This window comes from Sebastes umbrosus, chromosome 1 (genome assembly GCF_015220745.1).
Source record: "Sebastes umbrosus isolate fSebUmb1 chromosome 1, fSebUmb1.pri, whole genome shotgun sequence".
In the NCBI taxonomy this organism is placed as follows: domain Eukaryota; kingdom Metazoa; phylum Chordata; class Actinopteri; order Perciformes; family Sebastidae; genus Sebastes; species Sebastes umbrosus.
In genome coordinates this window covers 14899759-14918241 of record NC_051269.1, presented here as the reverse complement: position 1 = coordinate 14918241, position 18483 = coordinate 14899759, and the positions used below count along the sequence as shown (strand labels likewise).

At 39.7% G+C, this 18483-nt stretch overlaps 1 protein-coding gene across 1 annotated transcript in view; it reads left to right on the top strand.

The window, feature by feature from the left end:
- Positions 1-13520: 13520 nt before the first annotated feature.
- LOC119495701 (potassium voltage-gated channel subfamily D member 3-like) overlaps positions 13521-18483 on the top strand; it is a 111327-nt gene continuing 106364 nt past the window's right edge. The window contains exons 1-2 of the mRNA XM_037782433.1: positions 13521-14416; positions 15436-16599. Coding sequence (XP_037638361.1) covers positions 15500-16599 — 1100 coding nt within the window. The 5' untranslated portion in view covers positions 13521-14416; positions 15436-15499. The remainder of the gene's footprint in view (positions 14417-15435; positions 16600-18483) is intronic.

Here is an 18483-nt window from a genome sequence, read left to right as displayed (position 1 = left end):
TGATGCACCTGAGGCAGCCGCAGCTTTCCTTGACTCGTTTGGATAAAGTGTCTAAAACAGCACAAATGCATCTTTCTCTCTTGTGTTCCGATTATTGGACTGGGACTGTGACAGTTTGAGTGATGTAAGAATGTGGCTCTGTCATTTATGATTGTATTCTTATATTTTTTTTATTACAATTCGCCAGGTGAAGTTGTCATGTCGCCATGTGCGAGGTGGAGCCTGCGTGTGTTATTTCTATGGTTAGGCGTGAGCATAGCGCCTGGTCCATCTGTCGGCTGTCTGCCGCGGGTGGGAGAAGGACTGAGGTTCCCTGCATGTTTAGCAGGGACATTACCCCATTCTTTATTTTTATTTGTATTTTTGTATTTAGTTGGAATGTGCTCTGTTGTGGTTCTGATGTTTTGGTACAGCTCGGGTATTTTATGTTTCTGTTTTTGTTTTTTTTGGAGTGTGCTAGGAGATTTCCAGCTCTTTATTTGCATCAAGAATTTTAATGGCAAATAAACTTCGGGTCTGCACTTGGAATGTGAGAGGGATTAATAATCCTATAAAGCGTAGGAAAATACTTACCTTCCTGAAAAAAGAAAATATAGATATAGCTCTAGTGCAAGAAACCCATCTTGATGACAAAGAACATTTAAAGTTAAGGCAGGGTGTGTTTGGACAAGTATTCTTTTCATCCTTTACAACCAGAAGCAGGGGTGTCGCTGTACTCATTAGACGAACCCTGCCTTTTAAGGTGGTTAACTGTGTTGAAGATCGGAGTGGTCGTTATGTTATAATTAAAGGGAGTTTACAAGGTCAAGATATTGTAATAATGAACGTTTATTTCCCACCAGCTCATCCAGTTGCTTTTCTTTCTAAAGCGTTTTTAGATTTTGCAGAAATGACAGCAGATATAGTAATTGTGGGTGGTGATTTTAATTGTATATTAAATCCGCTCATAGATAGATTCCCACACCGCATTATGGCCCCCTCTCCCCAAGCAAATGCTCTTCGTGCCATCTGTGAAGATCTCGGATTTGATGATGTTTGGAGGAGTCTTCACCCTTCTGACAAAGAATATACATTTTTCTCTGCTCCTCATGGGTGTCAGACTAGAATTGATTATTTTTTTCTACCCAAATCCGAACTACACTCTGTTTTATCTTGTAGTATAAACAGTATAATAATATCTGATCATGCCAGTATGGTTATGGACATAAAACTTAAAGTCTCAATAAATCAGGCCCGACAGTGGAGACTTAACACTATTATTCTTAAAGATAATACTTTTATATCTTATTTTTCCACTGAATTTAAGGCATTTCTGTCCATCAATTTACAATCTTCGAATAATCCCTCAATTCTATGGGAAACTTGCAAAGCCTATGCAAGAGGGTTGATCATATCATACTCTACAACTAAGAGGCGCCAAAAACTTAAAGAGCAAAAATCCTTAGAGAGCAATTTGTCAAATAAAGAAAAGATGTATATCAGCTCTCCATCACCTTATTTATGGCAAGAAATTTCTGCTCTTAGATCAGCTATAAACTGTCTTCTTACTAAAGATGCAGAGAAAAAAATTAAGTATATTAAACAGAGCTTTTATGAATATGGAGATAAACCAGGGAAATATCTTGCATACCTGGCTAAAAAACGAGCAGAGTCCCAGTCTATAGCAGTGATTGCAGATGCTGAGGGCAATAGGGTATGCGAAAACAGACTGATAAATGACAGCTTCAAAGATTTTTACATAAATTTGTACTCTTCTGAACAGACAACTGACGCACCTCAATTGATGGAAGACTTTTTTGCTCAGATTAATCTTCCAACACTATCAGAAGAACAGGACATTTTTCTTAACAGCCCCATTACAAGAAATGAAGTAGCTAATGCCATCAAAAAGCTTCAGAGTGGGAAGTCGCCAGGGCCTGATGGGTTCTGTTCTGAATTTTATAAGGAGTTCCAAGACTTACTTTTGGAACCGTTACTTGAAATGTTCAATCATTCATTTTCTATTGCAGATTTGCCACAGACTCTTAAAGAGGCTAACATATCACTTATCTTAAAGAAAGGGAAATGTCCTGAATCCTGCTCATCCTATAGGCCGATAGCTCTTTTAAATGTGGACAGAAAATTGCTTTCTAAAATTTTAGCTACTCGTTTGGAGGACCTTCTGCCCATATTAATTAAAGAGGATCAAACTGGCTTTATAAAAGGCAGAAACTCAACTAACAATGTCAGACGTCTCATTAATGCTATTCAGGCCTTTAAACAAAAATCTATAGATGGTCTGGTGCTTTCGCTGGACGCAGAGAAGGCATTTGACCGAATTGAGTGGCCTTTTTTAATTTACACATTAGAAAAATTTGGTCTTGGTAATAATTTTGTGAAATGGGTTGAAATCATTTATAATGATCCTCAAGCTGCGGTTATGACTAATGGACTTAGATCAGAGTATTTTAGTACACATAGAGGAACTAGACAGGGCTGCCCTCTATCGCCTCTCCTGTTTGCATAGGCCATTAGAAGAGAGCCCTCTATATGTGGTCTGCAGGTCGGAGAGATATGCCATAAGATAACATTGTATGCTGACGACGTCCTAGTTTTTCTAACTGACCCAGAGACATCTGTTTCAGCCCTCATTAAGGTGATTAACATGTTTAGCAAATTCTCTGGGTATAAGATTAATTTAAACAAATCAGAAGCTATGCCCCTGGGTACTCTAACTACTATACCTAATACGGTCCCATCCTTCCCTTTCAAATGGTCCCCTGCAGGTTTAGTCTATTTAGGTATTTTTATTACCCCATTATTTAATCAGTTGTATAAAGCCAACTTTATCCCTTTATTTGGTAAAATAAGGCAAGATTTAGAGCGTTGGAACTCACTTCCTGTTTCTTGGTTAGGACGTATAGCCCTGATAAAGATGAATGTGTTACCTAGGCTACTTTATCCCATTCAAATGATTCCCATATTGTTTTCGAATAGGGTTCTTAAAGATTTGAATAGCTGGCTCAGCTCTTTCATATGGAGCAAACGTAAACCTAGACTCAAAATATATCAAAGTATACCAGCTGTGTGCTCACCTGAGATTTATATCTGAATGGGTGAAAGATGAGGCATCTTCTGCTTGGCTGAACATTGAAGCATCATTGTCCCAGCGTAGACTACAGGATTTATTATTTTTTAAGAATTTTAAGGACATAAGAAATAATTGTATAAATCCAATAACAATCAATGCTTTAAAGGCATGGCGATCAGTCCGTCGTCTGGAGGGGAGGTCCAAATTAACTTCCACACTTACCCCAATAATAAACAACCCTGAGTTTTTGCCAGGGATATTGCATTCTGGTTTCCGACAATGGAACAATAAAAATATTACAAAATTGGGAGACTTACTTTCAGATAATAGTCTCATGTCATTTGAACAATTGATAAAGGAATACCAACTCCCAAAACAAGATTTCTTTCGGTTTTTACAAATAAGGCATTATATCACTAAGAGTACAACCATTATAGATCATCCTGAGGTGTCTGCTGTTGAAAAAATGCTGTTTCAACGACCAACGAAGGTGTCTCTGAGTTTGCTATATAATGTAATGAATGGCAAGTATACTACAAATACACAGAGGATTAGGAGTGTGTGGGAGAAGGAACTGTCAGTGACTATTAATGATGAGACATGGGACGATATTTGGAGTCATGCCAAAAAGATATCTATCTGTACTCGGATGAAAGCAATCCAATTTAAAATTATACATAGAATACATATATCCCCTAATCGCAGGCATTTCTTTGACCCCTCACTTTCTCCTCTGTGTCTCAAATGTAAAACAGAAATAGGTACCTTAACCCATTGCCTTTGGTCGTGTCATAAATTACAGAAGTACTGGTCTGAAATATTATGTCAAATGGAAAAGATATTTGATAAGGATTTAGAAATGAATCCAATATCTTTGATTTTAGGAATCCCAAGTACAAATATAATTACTGCAGCCAACAAAAGGTTATATAACATTCTTACATTTGCTGCTAGAAAAAATATCCTACTACAGTGGATCAGTGATAAGAAACCCTCGGTACAAGGCTGGCGAAAAGTCATATTTGAGATGGTCCCTTTGGAATATCTGACAAATATTACACATACCAAAGTAGATCAGTTCCATAATATCTGGCAACCCTATCTGAATTATATTGGACCCGAACTCTCTTCCATTATCTTACAAGGAGTCTCTTGAACATTACCTCATATATCCTGTGACTTCCCTGCACTATGGACTATTTCCTATGACCTCCTATATACATTTTTTTTTTTTTTTTTTTTTTTTTTACCTGAGCTGTACCAGTGTTTTTTGTTGTTGTTGTTGTTGTTTTTTTTTTGTTTGTTTTTCTCTTTTTCCTTTATCCTTATTGTGTTTGTGAAAATAGGAAAACCCAATGAACATATTAGTGGAAAAAAGAACAAAAAAAAAAACAAAACACCAACAGTTGTGGAGTGGTATAAACTGATATTTGAGCTAATATCAATGGAATATCTAACATACAGATTTAAATGTAAAATGGGTGATTTCTTTAAGACTTGGACATCCTTTTTTAAATATGTTGGTGAAAAACTTGAACTAAAGGGTCTGATAGATTGCAATATTGAAAATTTGCCAAAGGGCCATTTTTGGGTCGTAGGGCGAGATATTTATTTGTTGACTTATTTATTTTGTTTTGTTTTCTTATTTTTCTTAAAATGTTTTGTTGCATCAGTGTCGACTGCGATAAATTGTAACGGACTGAGCGCCTCCTTATCCCTATACATATATATACATAGATGCTTTGATTTTTCAAATACATATGTGATTGTGTAAAATCATCTCTTTGAGTATATTAGATGCTATGTATACTGTGTGTTAGGGATCTAAATCTGGTGTTTAGTTATTGTGACCAATGTGTGCTGATTTATTGTTGGTTTTGTCGGTGTTTGTGTTTAAAAGCATAATAAAAATATTGTGGAAAAAAAAAGCATTGCATTCCTATAACAGTGGTTGATTCAAAATGGAGAGTTTAAAAAAATAGAACCAGAGATATCATCTTTTATTATTCCATGCATTTCTCTTCCTTGTCAAAGCCAAGACCTATTGAAAGAGGTCGGGACACAGGCGGACACAGGTCTTAAGGTTGCAATATTCTTGGCCGATTCCGATTTTTTTCAAGGTCCCATATTTTGCTCATTTTCAGGTTCATGCTTCATGTTTCTACTAGAACATGTTTACATGCTTTAATGTTAAAAGAAACCCTTTATGTTCCTCATGCCGTCTGCCTGAATATGCCTGTATTTACCCTCTGTCTGAAACGCTCCGTTTTAGGCCCTGTCTGCATGTATACAGATGTTTTTAAAAATGGATATTTTCACCTCCGTTTAGAAAAGAAATTATGTCCATACGACCTTCGTTTTACAAAATATCTCCGTTCACACTCAAATGCAAAAACGACTCCAACACTAGCCGTAATATTTACATGTCACCACAAGGGAGATCACAAGTTAAGTTGACCAGCCTTCTCACTCCCTTTCCTTCGGCTTCATTACAATCAGTTGAATAACAGTTGTTGTTTGCGGGGGGGATGGGATTCCTGGTCAAACTGTATGACTGTCATCAACTATCTCTTTACATGCATAAATGACGAAAGGGAGGTCATTCAGGTTTTTGTCCACAGCCCTTCTGAGTGCTCCAAACCTTGCCTTCAATCGCCCAAAAGCACTTTCAATCACCATTCGGCCTCGACATATTTAATGTGTCCCTGCTTTGGTTCCTGTGACTGTAACATTTTTCAAATGTAAAGTAGTAATTAGTCCAAGCAGTGCTAACAAAACGTAAAAACAGCCGGTTGTCCGCCATCTTTGTTATTGTTTCTGGTGCATCATTACACAAAGCAACGATGGGCATGCGCAAAATGAGGAGAGGACGTCATCGTTTCCCAAACGCTGACAAAATCGGCACATTAGAAGGTTTTTGAAAAAAATATCTATTTTTGTGACCCAAAACTGTGTTTGCGTGTGGACAAGAAGCCAAACGTGGAGGAAAATATCCATTTTGTAAAATATCTGTATACGTGTGGACAGGGCCTTTGCAACGGAACGGTGTTGCTAGGCAACAGCTTTTGTGTATTTCTCACTGGATTGAGCGTGTCGATGCTTTCACAGTATTTATACAGCACTTAAATCTGCTTCATGATAAAAGAGAGATGAAAATTTCACTTTTTACAATATGAGACCTTTAAAAGTCTGACCTGACTATTCAGATTTTTGCCGATTACGATTTTCTTTCAAAGACCTATAATTGACCGCAAGGCTCCAGAATATTTTTTTTCCCCTCTGTCCCAAAACCTTCTCGAAAAATGATTTCAACTGTCCCAAAGTCACTTTAAACTGTCAAACTGTTAAATGTTATCCTTGAACTTTGTTATTGTAATTATTTATAGTGATTATTTGCATGAAAACACACAATTCAAATGATTAGGAAATAAATGATTGTATTTTTATTTAAATATTTCCTTTGATTAAAAACAACCTTGGCATTAGTAGTTCTAATGATGTATTATTCTAATGATGCACGTTGCTTAGAGCTATTTTTAGGAAGCTAAACGGGTCATAATTCCCACCTTAATGTCTATTTTATATTACTGTGAAAATATCTCTTTTGAACAACTGGATTTATTATTTTATTTATTATATATATTCAAGTTTCTCGCCAAAAACTACATTTTACAAGATTACATTTGAACACATCATGATAGAGTTATAATTTACCTTCCCCTAACACTCATTTTTATTTAGCAGAGCAGAGCTTGAACGCATAAAGCAAGTCAATGCACCCTCTGGTACACCGAATTCACACCAGAGCAGCAGCGATATGCGGCCGGTTTTGATCGACTGCCGAGCGATCGGTGCATCTCTAGCCCCAACCAATGCCGACTCAAATGACATTGAACGTTAATTTTGTTGTATTCTGTGCAATGGCAATGAATGAAGGCTTTCTATCTATCTTCTACCAGACTTCACACAGTCAAACGTCAGTGTCAGCTGCTCATGAAAGACGACAATTCACAACTACATCAAAGGTAGCATGCAGCACAGACCAAGAGGTGTCCATATCCGTTCACTTAAATTGCATTCTGGCTGTGAAGGTGAAGAGAAGGTGATAGTTTGTAAAAGTGGCGAGCATGGTTATTGTGAATTCAAAGTACTTTCTCATTCATATTTCTACCCACAAACCATCTCTTTATGCTTTTATGTCTTAGCAGAGTATTTTCCCTATGGACTGAATGCCACAACTGAAGTGCAGAGAGAAAAGAAATGTTTGTTCATAAGACTGTGAAAACTATGAAGGATAGGAGGCTGAACGTAAAATAACCCTGACATAATAACTTTCTGACATAATGATGATCAAACATCTAAATATAAGATCGGATTGAAGATATCTAATCTAATTCAAATGCCTCAGTCAAAATGAGAAACTGCTCACATAAATGGCAGCAGATGAAGCCTGTATCAGTATCAGGTTCTGTTCTCTCGAGGAGTTGGTCTGTGTGTGTGTGTGTAGGGGGCTATAATTCATAAAATGTGGCTTTCATCCAATTGGCATGCAGCGACCCCGGGTCCAGGACAGATGAAAAACACCTTAAAATGTCAGCTGTTGCTTTAACTCTGGTCAACAGAAATTGGATGATACAGAAATGATAACAGTTGCTGTGTAAGCTTTAAAAAACATGATAAGCAGTGATTGATTATACTGGCATTCTTACATTCCAACACCCTGCAAAAATTAAATTTAGCCTTATCAGTGCATATTTGGATGATGTATGATAGAACAAGCTTTTTTAATTTTTATTTAATTTCCTTTTTATCAGTGAAAATTCGAGCTCAACCATAGACTGTAGATGGACGACGCGTCTCCACTTCCTCCCGCTGTGCAAAAGTGAAGCCAAAATATCCCGGATACGGGAGCTGCCGTCTTGATATTTTGACGTCCTTTGGAGCCGGAGTCTGTGCAGTAGTGATCGGGGGGCCGGAGCCGTGGTATTAAGGTCCCGTCCACACACTCGCCTGAGCCAATCACGAGTCGAGCACGGCCGCAGCCTGTTGGCTTGAGCCACCTAGCTGCTACGTTAGCATCACGGTAGCCGTTTGGCTAGAAAGACACAACAACTAACCATAATATCTATATAACTATATTTATGATCAAATTAACACCCTCTCCATTCGTAGACTTGTGACTGTTATGGAAAGTTAAAGTTATATCTCCTCTCTCGTACAATTCAGAGCCTCCGGCTGCACGACTACTTCACTCAGAGCAACTGTCAATCTTGACGTCTCACCCCCTTTTTATAGCATCAAATAACTAATTAAAACCAAACTTATCAGAAAAATAAACACTTGAACATACATCAGCGTGATAAGAACTACCTAAATTTGACAGAATCCATCTTTGGTAATAATTTATTTGAGTTGTACTTTGACTTTTTAGTTTGGCTAATGTCCCATACGCTAACATGGAGGGGGCAGGATTTATGATCAATACTGCATCCAGCCACCAGGGGGCAATAGAGATGTTTTGGCTTCACTTTTGGGGAGCTGCCATTATAGTCTTATGGTATCAACAATTAAATGTACTGAAATGCCATCCACACAAGAGTTTATTGTAAATGAGCACCAACCAACATCTTGTTTTTCCTCACACTTGAGGGAATATAGTTTTAGATAAAGTTGGCAAGTTTCTGTGAAAAGCCCTGATGGATTAGCAAGGATTTAAGAAATATGCTGAAATAAACAAAAATGCATTACCTCAAAAGACACTGAATTTAAAAATGTTGACATAATTATTTGGTTGCAAAGTTATTTGCATATCAGTTTCCCTCTCTGGAATGCATTGTAGTCAGTTTCTCTATTTTTTTCTGCATTTATTCTGTTATGATATCCTTCTTTTTTGAATATTTGAAAGCCTCTACTGTCACCATCTCATGGAATGTACTGTGAAAAATTGCACGTAAGTGTTGTTCTCTAAAGTTCAACTGCCACCCCAGAGGTTTGAACATGTCACAAAAAGGAATAAGAGTGGGGAAAATGATCCACAGCACCGACGGGATTATATCGGCATTTGGCAGATTGAGGTGATACGTTAAAATAATGACAAAATAAAAGAGTGAATCTGCCGAGGACAATGAATGTCAAACAACCCAAACTGTATCGTTTCATCTTCCTTTTAGCTGTACACACTGATATTTCTTTCAAACGTGTGTGCTCAGGGAAGACAGTGATGTAACTGAAGATGTCGGTATTTGTGTCTTCAGACTTCTTCTCTAATGATAAGGTGTCAGTGGGTCTATGCGTCAATGTATTCAGTGCTCACTGAAGAACAAGTGGTTACACTACAGAGGAAATGCACTGTTTTAAAGGGAAAAAGGAGGAAAACATACCTAAAAATATTTTCGTTCTTCGACTCCACAGTGCCGAAAGACCACAGATGAAACAAAAGCAAGCTTCTTTGTGTGAGACTCCCCGCAACTTAAAGAAATGTTCAAAAACCCAATTCATGAATATTTTACACGATGTGCCAGAACTTCATCTGAACATCTGAATGTACTGGAGTCCATCAATAGCCTATCTGTCTTAACACCCAGGCCACACAGTCTCACTCCCTCTCTCCCTTTCTTTCTCTCACTCTGCCTCCCCCAACCCTCTAACGGCCACACACAAGGCCATCCTTTCAAAGACCCTCCTCATCCAGCCGCAGCAGTCCCCTGAGGTGCCTATGTACAGACCAGGCTGCCCGGGATTGAAGTGTGAGATAGGAGGGAGAGCCAGTGGGGCTCGCTGCGTCTTCCTCTCTGATGACAGGGCTCTATAAGGGCCTCCTCTGGCACCCACTGTCTGCTTCGCTCCAGTCTGATGATGAAGGCTTGTTTGAGAAAAATGATGGCGGTGATGGAGTGTTTTTTTGTACTGGTTTAACACTAACATTTAACACTATAATACACTTTGTGGCTGGTTGTTCATACAAACAAGTTGTAAAAGTATCTCTTACTAATTGCATTGTTGCAATAGAGCTCTGGAAAAAAGCTGGTATGGATTCAGTTTGTTTTGTTTCTAGGTCAGCTTAATTAATTTGCAAGAAAATACTTTAAGTCCATTTGGGTTTTTAATGCATTGCTTCCATAATGAGTGGTGTCGTGCAATTTTCTAAAACATAGCCAGCTACAGTATTAAGTACTGTTCAGTATGCAGAGAGATTAAACCCAAACTCCAAAAGCTCGTGTCCATTGGTTTGAACTAATTTAACAAATTTTTTTTTAGTATGCACCACCCAAGTACGATAAATAAAATGATAAGGACCTTAACTCTTCCACTCCACTCGTCTTTACCATAAACCCATTTTCTTTTTTAGGGGGGTACAATGGATCTTTAGGGGGAGAACAGCAGATGTCACAGAGAAGTGGTGTACGTCATCTGAAAGGTGGGAACCTGAAGATTAATTTGAGATGCAACTCGGCACTTTGTGTCAAGTTGTTCTAGTCATAAATCATAAATAAAAAAAAAAATCATTAATTAGTCAACATAACTTGCGAAAGTGTATACGGGCTTAGAACATTATGATAGAAGTATACAGCATGATGGCCATTCCTCTGCTCACTAATGATTGATTGATCGATTGATCTATTGATTTGATGGGTTTATTTCTTGTATTAGACAGATTTGGTGCTAAATTAAACGATGTTTTACCACTCCTGAATTGATGAAAATGATCAATAATCCCTCCAAAATACTGCATAAAGACACAAAGACCTTGAAAAACACCACAGAAAAGCCATGCTGTGATTTGATATCAAACAATTTAGAGATTTCTGCAAGAATTGCATTTTTGTGGTGATTGGATGACGAGCACTTACATACTCTGAATGCTCGTCTCTAGTTTGTGGTTGTAAAGTTTCATGAGGCTCACGACAGGTCACTTTATACAGACCAAATTATAAAACATGGTCTCACTTTATGAAGTGGCTACTATGGGGACTAACATCATCACACATGAATACAATTGGGCTCATTGGATCCACAAGAGTCTCAACTTTACAGTCATACCCAATTTATATAATTCCAAGACTGTTTAGGGACCCCAGTATGCAGAAATATTCAAATACACCATATTTGAATGGGCAAATTAACACATTTATACCGCATGACAAAAAAAACGGCATGTGATTATCATAAAGTGGGCATGTCTGTAAAGGCGAGACTCATGGGTACCCATAGAACCTATTTTCAATTACATATCTTGTGGTCAGAGGTCAAGGGACCCCTTTGAAAATGGCCATACGCTAAGTGGTCTTGCTTTATACATAATCTTGACAGGACCATAATTATTACCGTGTTATTCTTGTCCCCTGAATATAAGACGATATTACAGTTGAAAAAGTGAAGCTTGTATTATATTTAAATGGCCTTCTAAATCATTTGCCTCCCTACACCTGACCTGTCAGACCTTCACATTACATGTGTTTGGCCTCAGATACAAGACTTTTAAAAGGGATGAAAGTCCACTTTGTCCATTCTGCCATATCAGCTTGAAAGAAAATTCCTCACTGAATTTTACATATGGGATGTGTGTGTGTATATGACAGCCATGAATGACATGATAGGCAAAAGTGTGCAATAAGAACGCTTGCTTTTGGCGTGTCATTTGTACGCCATGTAGTCTACTGACTGCCATGTAAATGAGGAGCTTGACGTAAAATAAAAAGTGAAAAAGACGGTTTATGCCGGGCTGGAGGGGAGGTGGATGGGTCCAACAAACACAGGACTTTTAGGAGGACGGTGTTTGAGACCGGTGTTTGATTTTGTGTGACGTTTGTGACGTGTTTCTGTACTTATTTTACTTAATTTCCATATTTATTTTAAGGCCAACCATGCAGTTTTTCCTAAACCTAACTAGGTTTTGTTGCCTAAACTTTATGGCCGGTTCACACTACACGATATCAGCCCGATTATGACCCGACATGGCCGTCGTAGGGTGTCGACTCGGATCGGGAACGAAAAATGAGTGTTGTGAATTTGACCGGCTGAGCACAGACGCACACAGATGTAAACAGAAACACATGGCTACTTATTATGCAGAATGACGTCATTGCACCGTCCCAGCACAACTGCTGCCGGACCTCGCAGTAGGATATTCAATCTAGGTTGTGTCGGAGTAAAAAACACCACCGTCTTTGCGCATGGAGCATCCCGTTGCACACCCACTTTCGCTTCTCCCTGTGAATATTTTCATTGTTTTCCCCTGGAGCCTTGTGGACCCCTTTACGTGGTGCGGCCCGCGGGCTTGAGCCCCGGTAAGCCCGTATATTAAGACGGCGGTGCCGGGAGAGTGTGTATTGTCGGAACAGGGGAATGACGTGTACTCTGTCATGTGTCGCGGCCAAGTCACAACAAGAATTTGTGACTCTCAATCGTCTGACATAGTGACCATCGTAACAGTCAAAAATATTGTGTAGTCTGATCCTGGCATAAGCGAGTCATTTTGTTGCCCCTTGCTGGTACTGTATCTTCATACACGCGTGTATAAAGAACACACCACCATATACATAAAATCATGTCAACCCAGCTACTGATGTAGCTCTAATACCGTACTGAGAAGTTAGTGTAACGTTACAAGAAATTAAGCCCGTTCAGACTAACCTGTCGGAAAGAATAATGCCTGCCGTTTGAAGGATATTTGCACAGACTAGCGTCACTAGCACCAGCTAGCTGCTAGAATTCACTGATTAAGCCTCGTGTCTAACTGTTGTTGATGGTATTGCCTGATGTATCTATTAATTCATCACACCAAATAACTCAGAATAAAAAAATCGGACATCATTTTAACTTAATTAAACGAATAGTAGGTTAAAACTTACCTGTGTGGTGTCAGACTCCAGCTCCTATGCGAGACAGACAGACAGACTGGGGGGCGGAGTACTTCAAGTGACAAACGTCAACTCGGAAAGTTGGCTTTCCCGCAATTCACAACAAAGACACAAGAGTTATCTGAACTTTCACTCCTTGTATTGAATCACAACCAACACTTTGTGTTCACAACTGAAAGATATACTGTAAGTATTAATGACTCACCACATTGTTTTGACACAAACAAATATGCTGGTTTGATGGACTGACTTAAATTTTAGCCTCAAATTTTAATAAAGCATATTTTCAAATTTTACCAACTTCAAATACATTTTAAGGCCAAAATATATAAGTTTTACAGTGTACACAGAGGATGCATGTCTTTGCAAATTAAATAAAGTATTGACTGAGTTAATCTTTGCATGTAAACTATTAATTGAAAATCAATAGTATTTTTTAGAATCGATACAGTATCACAAAACATAATTTTGCAATTTTCGATTTGTTTTCTCTATTTTCTTACACCCATATCTATAGGTAAAAAAGGAGGGTTTTCATATAATCAGTTGCTGCTTATATTCTAAATAATACGGTAGAAAAACTGTACATGTACACTCTGTACATTCACAGAGTGGGATGAGCGTGGGGGTTATAGGGGCCCAGTTGGTCATTTATGCCCTGAGCCCCTCAAAAAGTTTAATCCGGCCATGTTAAAACCCTTCTGGAAAATGTGAATAATGTTGTTATGAGGGACAAAGTGTTAATATTATCCTTCATAAAGTATTAGTTTACAAGTTAGGGCTTACTCTGCATCCTTTTGGTACTTAACTCACTCTAATATCCAAGTGCACTATAGTGAGTTTACTATATACAGTAGTGTCCATGTCCCCACCATTACAATACAGTAGTATTTTCTGCTTTAGTTAGAAATGCAGCAGCACAGTATTGCATGCAGCCAGAGTGACAGGGTGAGTGTGTCACATCTGATGGTAAAGTGAGGCAGAGGGAAGGAGGGCTGATGACACAGAGCTGGCACACACACACACACACACACACACACACACACAGAGAGAGAGAGAGAGAGACGCACATTGTACTTTGTGCTGCTGGAGGAAAGAGGACGCGCGTTGCGCCTCTCCATCACATTTCACTTTCCAAACACTGACGGGAAAAAACAAAGAAGCCAGGATGTAGAAAAACAAAACAAGAAACAAAACCTTTAGAGACGTCCACAAATCCCGCTGTACAACCCAAGTCCTGTGGTCCCACAGACCGGTTCATTCTGCTCCATCACCCGCGTCTTTGTGCGCTCTGCTCGGTGCCGGAGTCCGACCGACGAGGAGGAGGAGGAGGAGAGGTGATGCTGCTCGCTGCTTCATCATCCCGCTGGATGGATCCAAGCTCTTCTTCTCTCACTTGTAATAATAACTGAGGACTCGGTCTTTACAGAAAGTCTGATTTTTGTTTGGAAGACTTGGGATTTCGTCCCCCCCTCCACTTTTATCGGTGAGTGTCTCCATCGCTCCATTTCACTCCATCCACTGCATTTCTGTTTTAGATGATGTTGAGGTGCGTTTAAAAATTTACGTTTTGTTAGGTGAACAATTCGTGTTGAAGTTAGTCAGCTGCGTGCATGGGGAAAAAAAGTAATTTAAGGTAGACCTACCAAACGTAGGCTATGTTATACAGTGGCTTTTTTTTTTTTTAAACATGTGTAAACAGGCAGTTTACTAATGTAATTTTCCACATTATAATAATATTTTTTTCTAAACGGATTTCAGGTCAATAATATTTTCAATTATAAATGAAAATACCATAAAAATGTTGTAATAATATCTCCAGTTAGATCAATCTGCAGCCTCTTTATTCCGATGCAACAGGTTTGTGCTGTGCAGACAGTCAGCCTGTCTCAGTTAATGATGCTATACTCAGGACAGATAGGTTTGTGACTTTACTGCTTTTGTTAGTTAACCACATTGTATTATTCACTTCACATCTAACTGTAGTTATTCTATATATCTTGAGCATGTGTGTGTGCTGCAGGTCCAAAACAAGAAGTGATCTGGTCCACAAATGCAACAAAATTGGTATCAGTCCCAGTGTGAGCGAGCAAACTGTTTCAGGCTTTAATAACCCTAAATAATAGAGTATGAATTCCATATTATCTGTACGTTGAGGCGTCAAACCCGGAAAACAGAGCTGAACTGAGATTAGACTTCACCTTTTACCCGCCCGTCCGGTTGCCAGGCACTTGGGCTTTTTAGTTGTTGCCATTTATCAGCTTTGTCCTGGAAATTGGATGACATTTTGGGTGGATTCTGGTGGATTTGGACTGAAAGCAGGGGAGAGTGACTGGAAATTCAATAGAGGAGAGGAAAAGCTCATTTGGAACTCAAAATGTCACGAGCTTCGTGCTGCTTCTTTTAGTGCCATGATGGCAAACACTGATAATTTGGTTGATCATCTAGTGTGCTGCTGTTTTCAGCTTGATGTTTCATCTTTTTTGTTGTGATATAACCCCTCAGATGTTAGTTGATCTCGAGGAGAGTCGACTCTGAAGGCGAGGAGGACTTCTTTGAAGACTTCACGATGTCAGGAGTAGCAGGGTGGCTCCCCTTTGCCAGGGCGGCAGCCATTGGCTGGATGCCCGTTGCCAATTGCCCCATGCCTGTTGCACCGATGGACAACAGCAAGAGAAAAGACGAGCTGATCATCCTCAACGTCAGCGGCCGCCGCTTTCAGACCTGGAGAACAACTCTGGACCGCTACCCCGACACCTTGCTGGGCAGCTCTGAAAAGGACTACTTTTACAACGAGGAAATCAAGGAGTACTTCTTTGACCGGGACCCCGACGCCTTCAGGAGCATCCTCAACTTCTACCGGACAGGGAAGCTTCACTACCCCCGCCAGGAGTGCATCTCGGCCTACGACGAGGAGTTGATTTTCTTCGGCATCATCCCTGAGATCATCGGCGACTGTTGCTACGAAGAGTACAAGGACAGGAAGAGGGAGAACTTAGAGCGGCTGCAAGACGACCAGGAAGATAACAAGGACATGAAGCTGCCCCACATGAACTTCAGGGAGACCATGTGGCGTGCTTTCGAGAACCCCCACACCTCCACCATGGCCCTGGTCTTCTACTACGTCACTGGCTTCTTCATCGCCATCTCGGTCCTCACCAACGTGGTAGAGACGGTGCCCTGCGGCTCCACCGCCAACCAGAAAGACATGCCTTGCGGCGAACGCTACACGGTGGCGTTCTTCTGCATGGACACCGCCTGCGTCATGATATTCACGGTGGAGTACCTGATGCGTCTGTTTGCCGCGCCCAGCCGTTACCGCTTCATGCGCTCGGTGATGAGCATCATCGACGTGGTGGCCATCTTGCCGTACTACATCGGCCTGGTGATGTCCAACAACGAGGACGTGAGCGGCGCCTTCGTGACGCTGCGGGTGTTTCGAGTGTTTCGCATCTTCAAGTTCTCCCGCCACTCGCAGGGCCTGCGGATCCTGGGCTATACGCTAAAGAGTTGCGCTTCAGAGCTGGGCTTCCTCCTCTTCTCGCTCACCATGGCCATCATCATCTTCGCCACGGTCATGTTCTACGCAGAGAAGGGCTCCAGCTCCAGCAAGTTCACCAGCATCCCAGCTTCCTTCTGGTACACTATTGTCACCATGACGACGCTCGGGTGAGTAATACACACACACACACACACACAGGTGCATGCACACACTGTAAGCGTCCTTTGTTTTCCCTTCTGCTACAATGTTTTTGTATTTTTGTTACAGAACTAAAACAACAGTATCTGATGTTAATAGATGCATTTTTGTGAATTTTTTTTTATAAATGTAATAATTTATGAAAAACACTTTGAATTTCAAATGAGCATTAAGACAGCCTGCCCCCATATTTCAGTAGGCTACTGCTTATTTGAGGCAGCCAGTGTGAGTAACGGTGGGAAAGTGTGGCATTTATCAACCGGCACAATCACTCATGGCATTTTGTCTACCTCACTTAGAGTTCACCAAATAAAGACACAGTGGTTGAATACAAACAATACAATCTGGTGTTAAAAAGATGCCATGCATATTTATGTGTGCATTAAGGACTATTGATTTGGAGCTATATTTAGTGGGGTTTTTTTTCTTTTTTTAAATAATTGTTTTGCTTTAGAAATATTTTTTTTTCCTTTTCAATTTTAGCCTTTTCAGAAAATGATGCACAACCTGTAGCCTGACCTAAAGACACAGAGCAGGGCTGGACCATTAGGATTAAATTATACTGATGTCAGAAACAGTTATGGTTGGTCAGCTTAACAAATATTTTTTCCACCTCTGCACTGCGAGCATAGGAAAATACTGAAAATATTGAATATCACGATATTTTGTTTTCTGTAGGGCTGTCAAAGTTAACGGTATACCGTTTTTTGTGGTAATCGCAGTATTAAAAAACATGAAAATAGTAATATCGTGTAAATAATCCAGCCACAATATATCGTGTTTAATTCAATTCAGCTCTTGGTTTAACTGACACCTGGTTCTCCCACACGCAGTAAATAAAAGCTTGTCGCAGACATGACGTCATACATACATAGTCACAAACAGACTATAAAGTAAACACACCATAAGCAAGCGCGCGTCTTGTCTGCATGATTCTGTCAAAATGACGACGAATGAAAAGGAGATACTTTATCGCCCTGCTCAAAACGTAAACTCTGCAGTGTGGGAATTCTTCGGGTTGCACAAGAAAAACAAAGTCCTTCTTGATACTGCTCCAGTGTGCAGGGAATGTGGGGCTACAGTATTAGCCAAAGGAGGTAATACTTAAAATATGCTGCATAGTCACCTTCGCAATCATCATGCCGAACATTTTGCCACCACAGAGCGAGTAAGTTGTAATGTTAGCATAGCTATAAACATGTCAGTTGAGTTACATGAGTACAACGTTAGCATATCTTGGTTAGTGAATGACTACGCGAGCTGACTAGCTAATTTATGTGCTAAGTAAAGCACTTAATTGACTTAATTGAGGTCTGTTCAACAAGACAGTGACAGCTTGTACTTTTCTTGTAGTCAGGCAGCAGCGTCCAAGAAACATGAGAAATCATCAGTGAAAGAAAAAGGAGCAGGTCAGCTAAGCCTATTTATTATATTGTATTTGTTTATTCAGTTAAGACACTCACTGCCATGTAAAGAACACTGTTATCCGTTGTTTTGGAAAGAAAACAAACAAACTTTGGACCAAATAAAGTTAAAGATGTATTTGAAGTGATTGCGTCATTTTTTTTAATGATATCGCGATAATATCGTTATCGTGATATCTTTTTGCCATGATAATCGTATTGAGAAAAATGTATATCGTGACAGCCCTAATAATACCGCGTTAACGCAAAATGGTTTGACATGTGAATGAAAATGGGTTCTATGGGTACCCACGAGACTCCCCTTTACAGACATGCCCACTTTATGATAATCACATGCAGTTTGGGGCAAGTCATAGTCAAGTCAGCACACTGACACACTGACAGCTGTTGTTACCTGTTGGGCTGCAGTTTGTCATGTTATGATTTGAG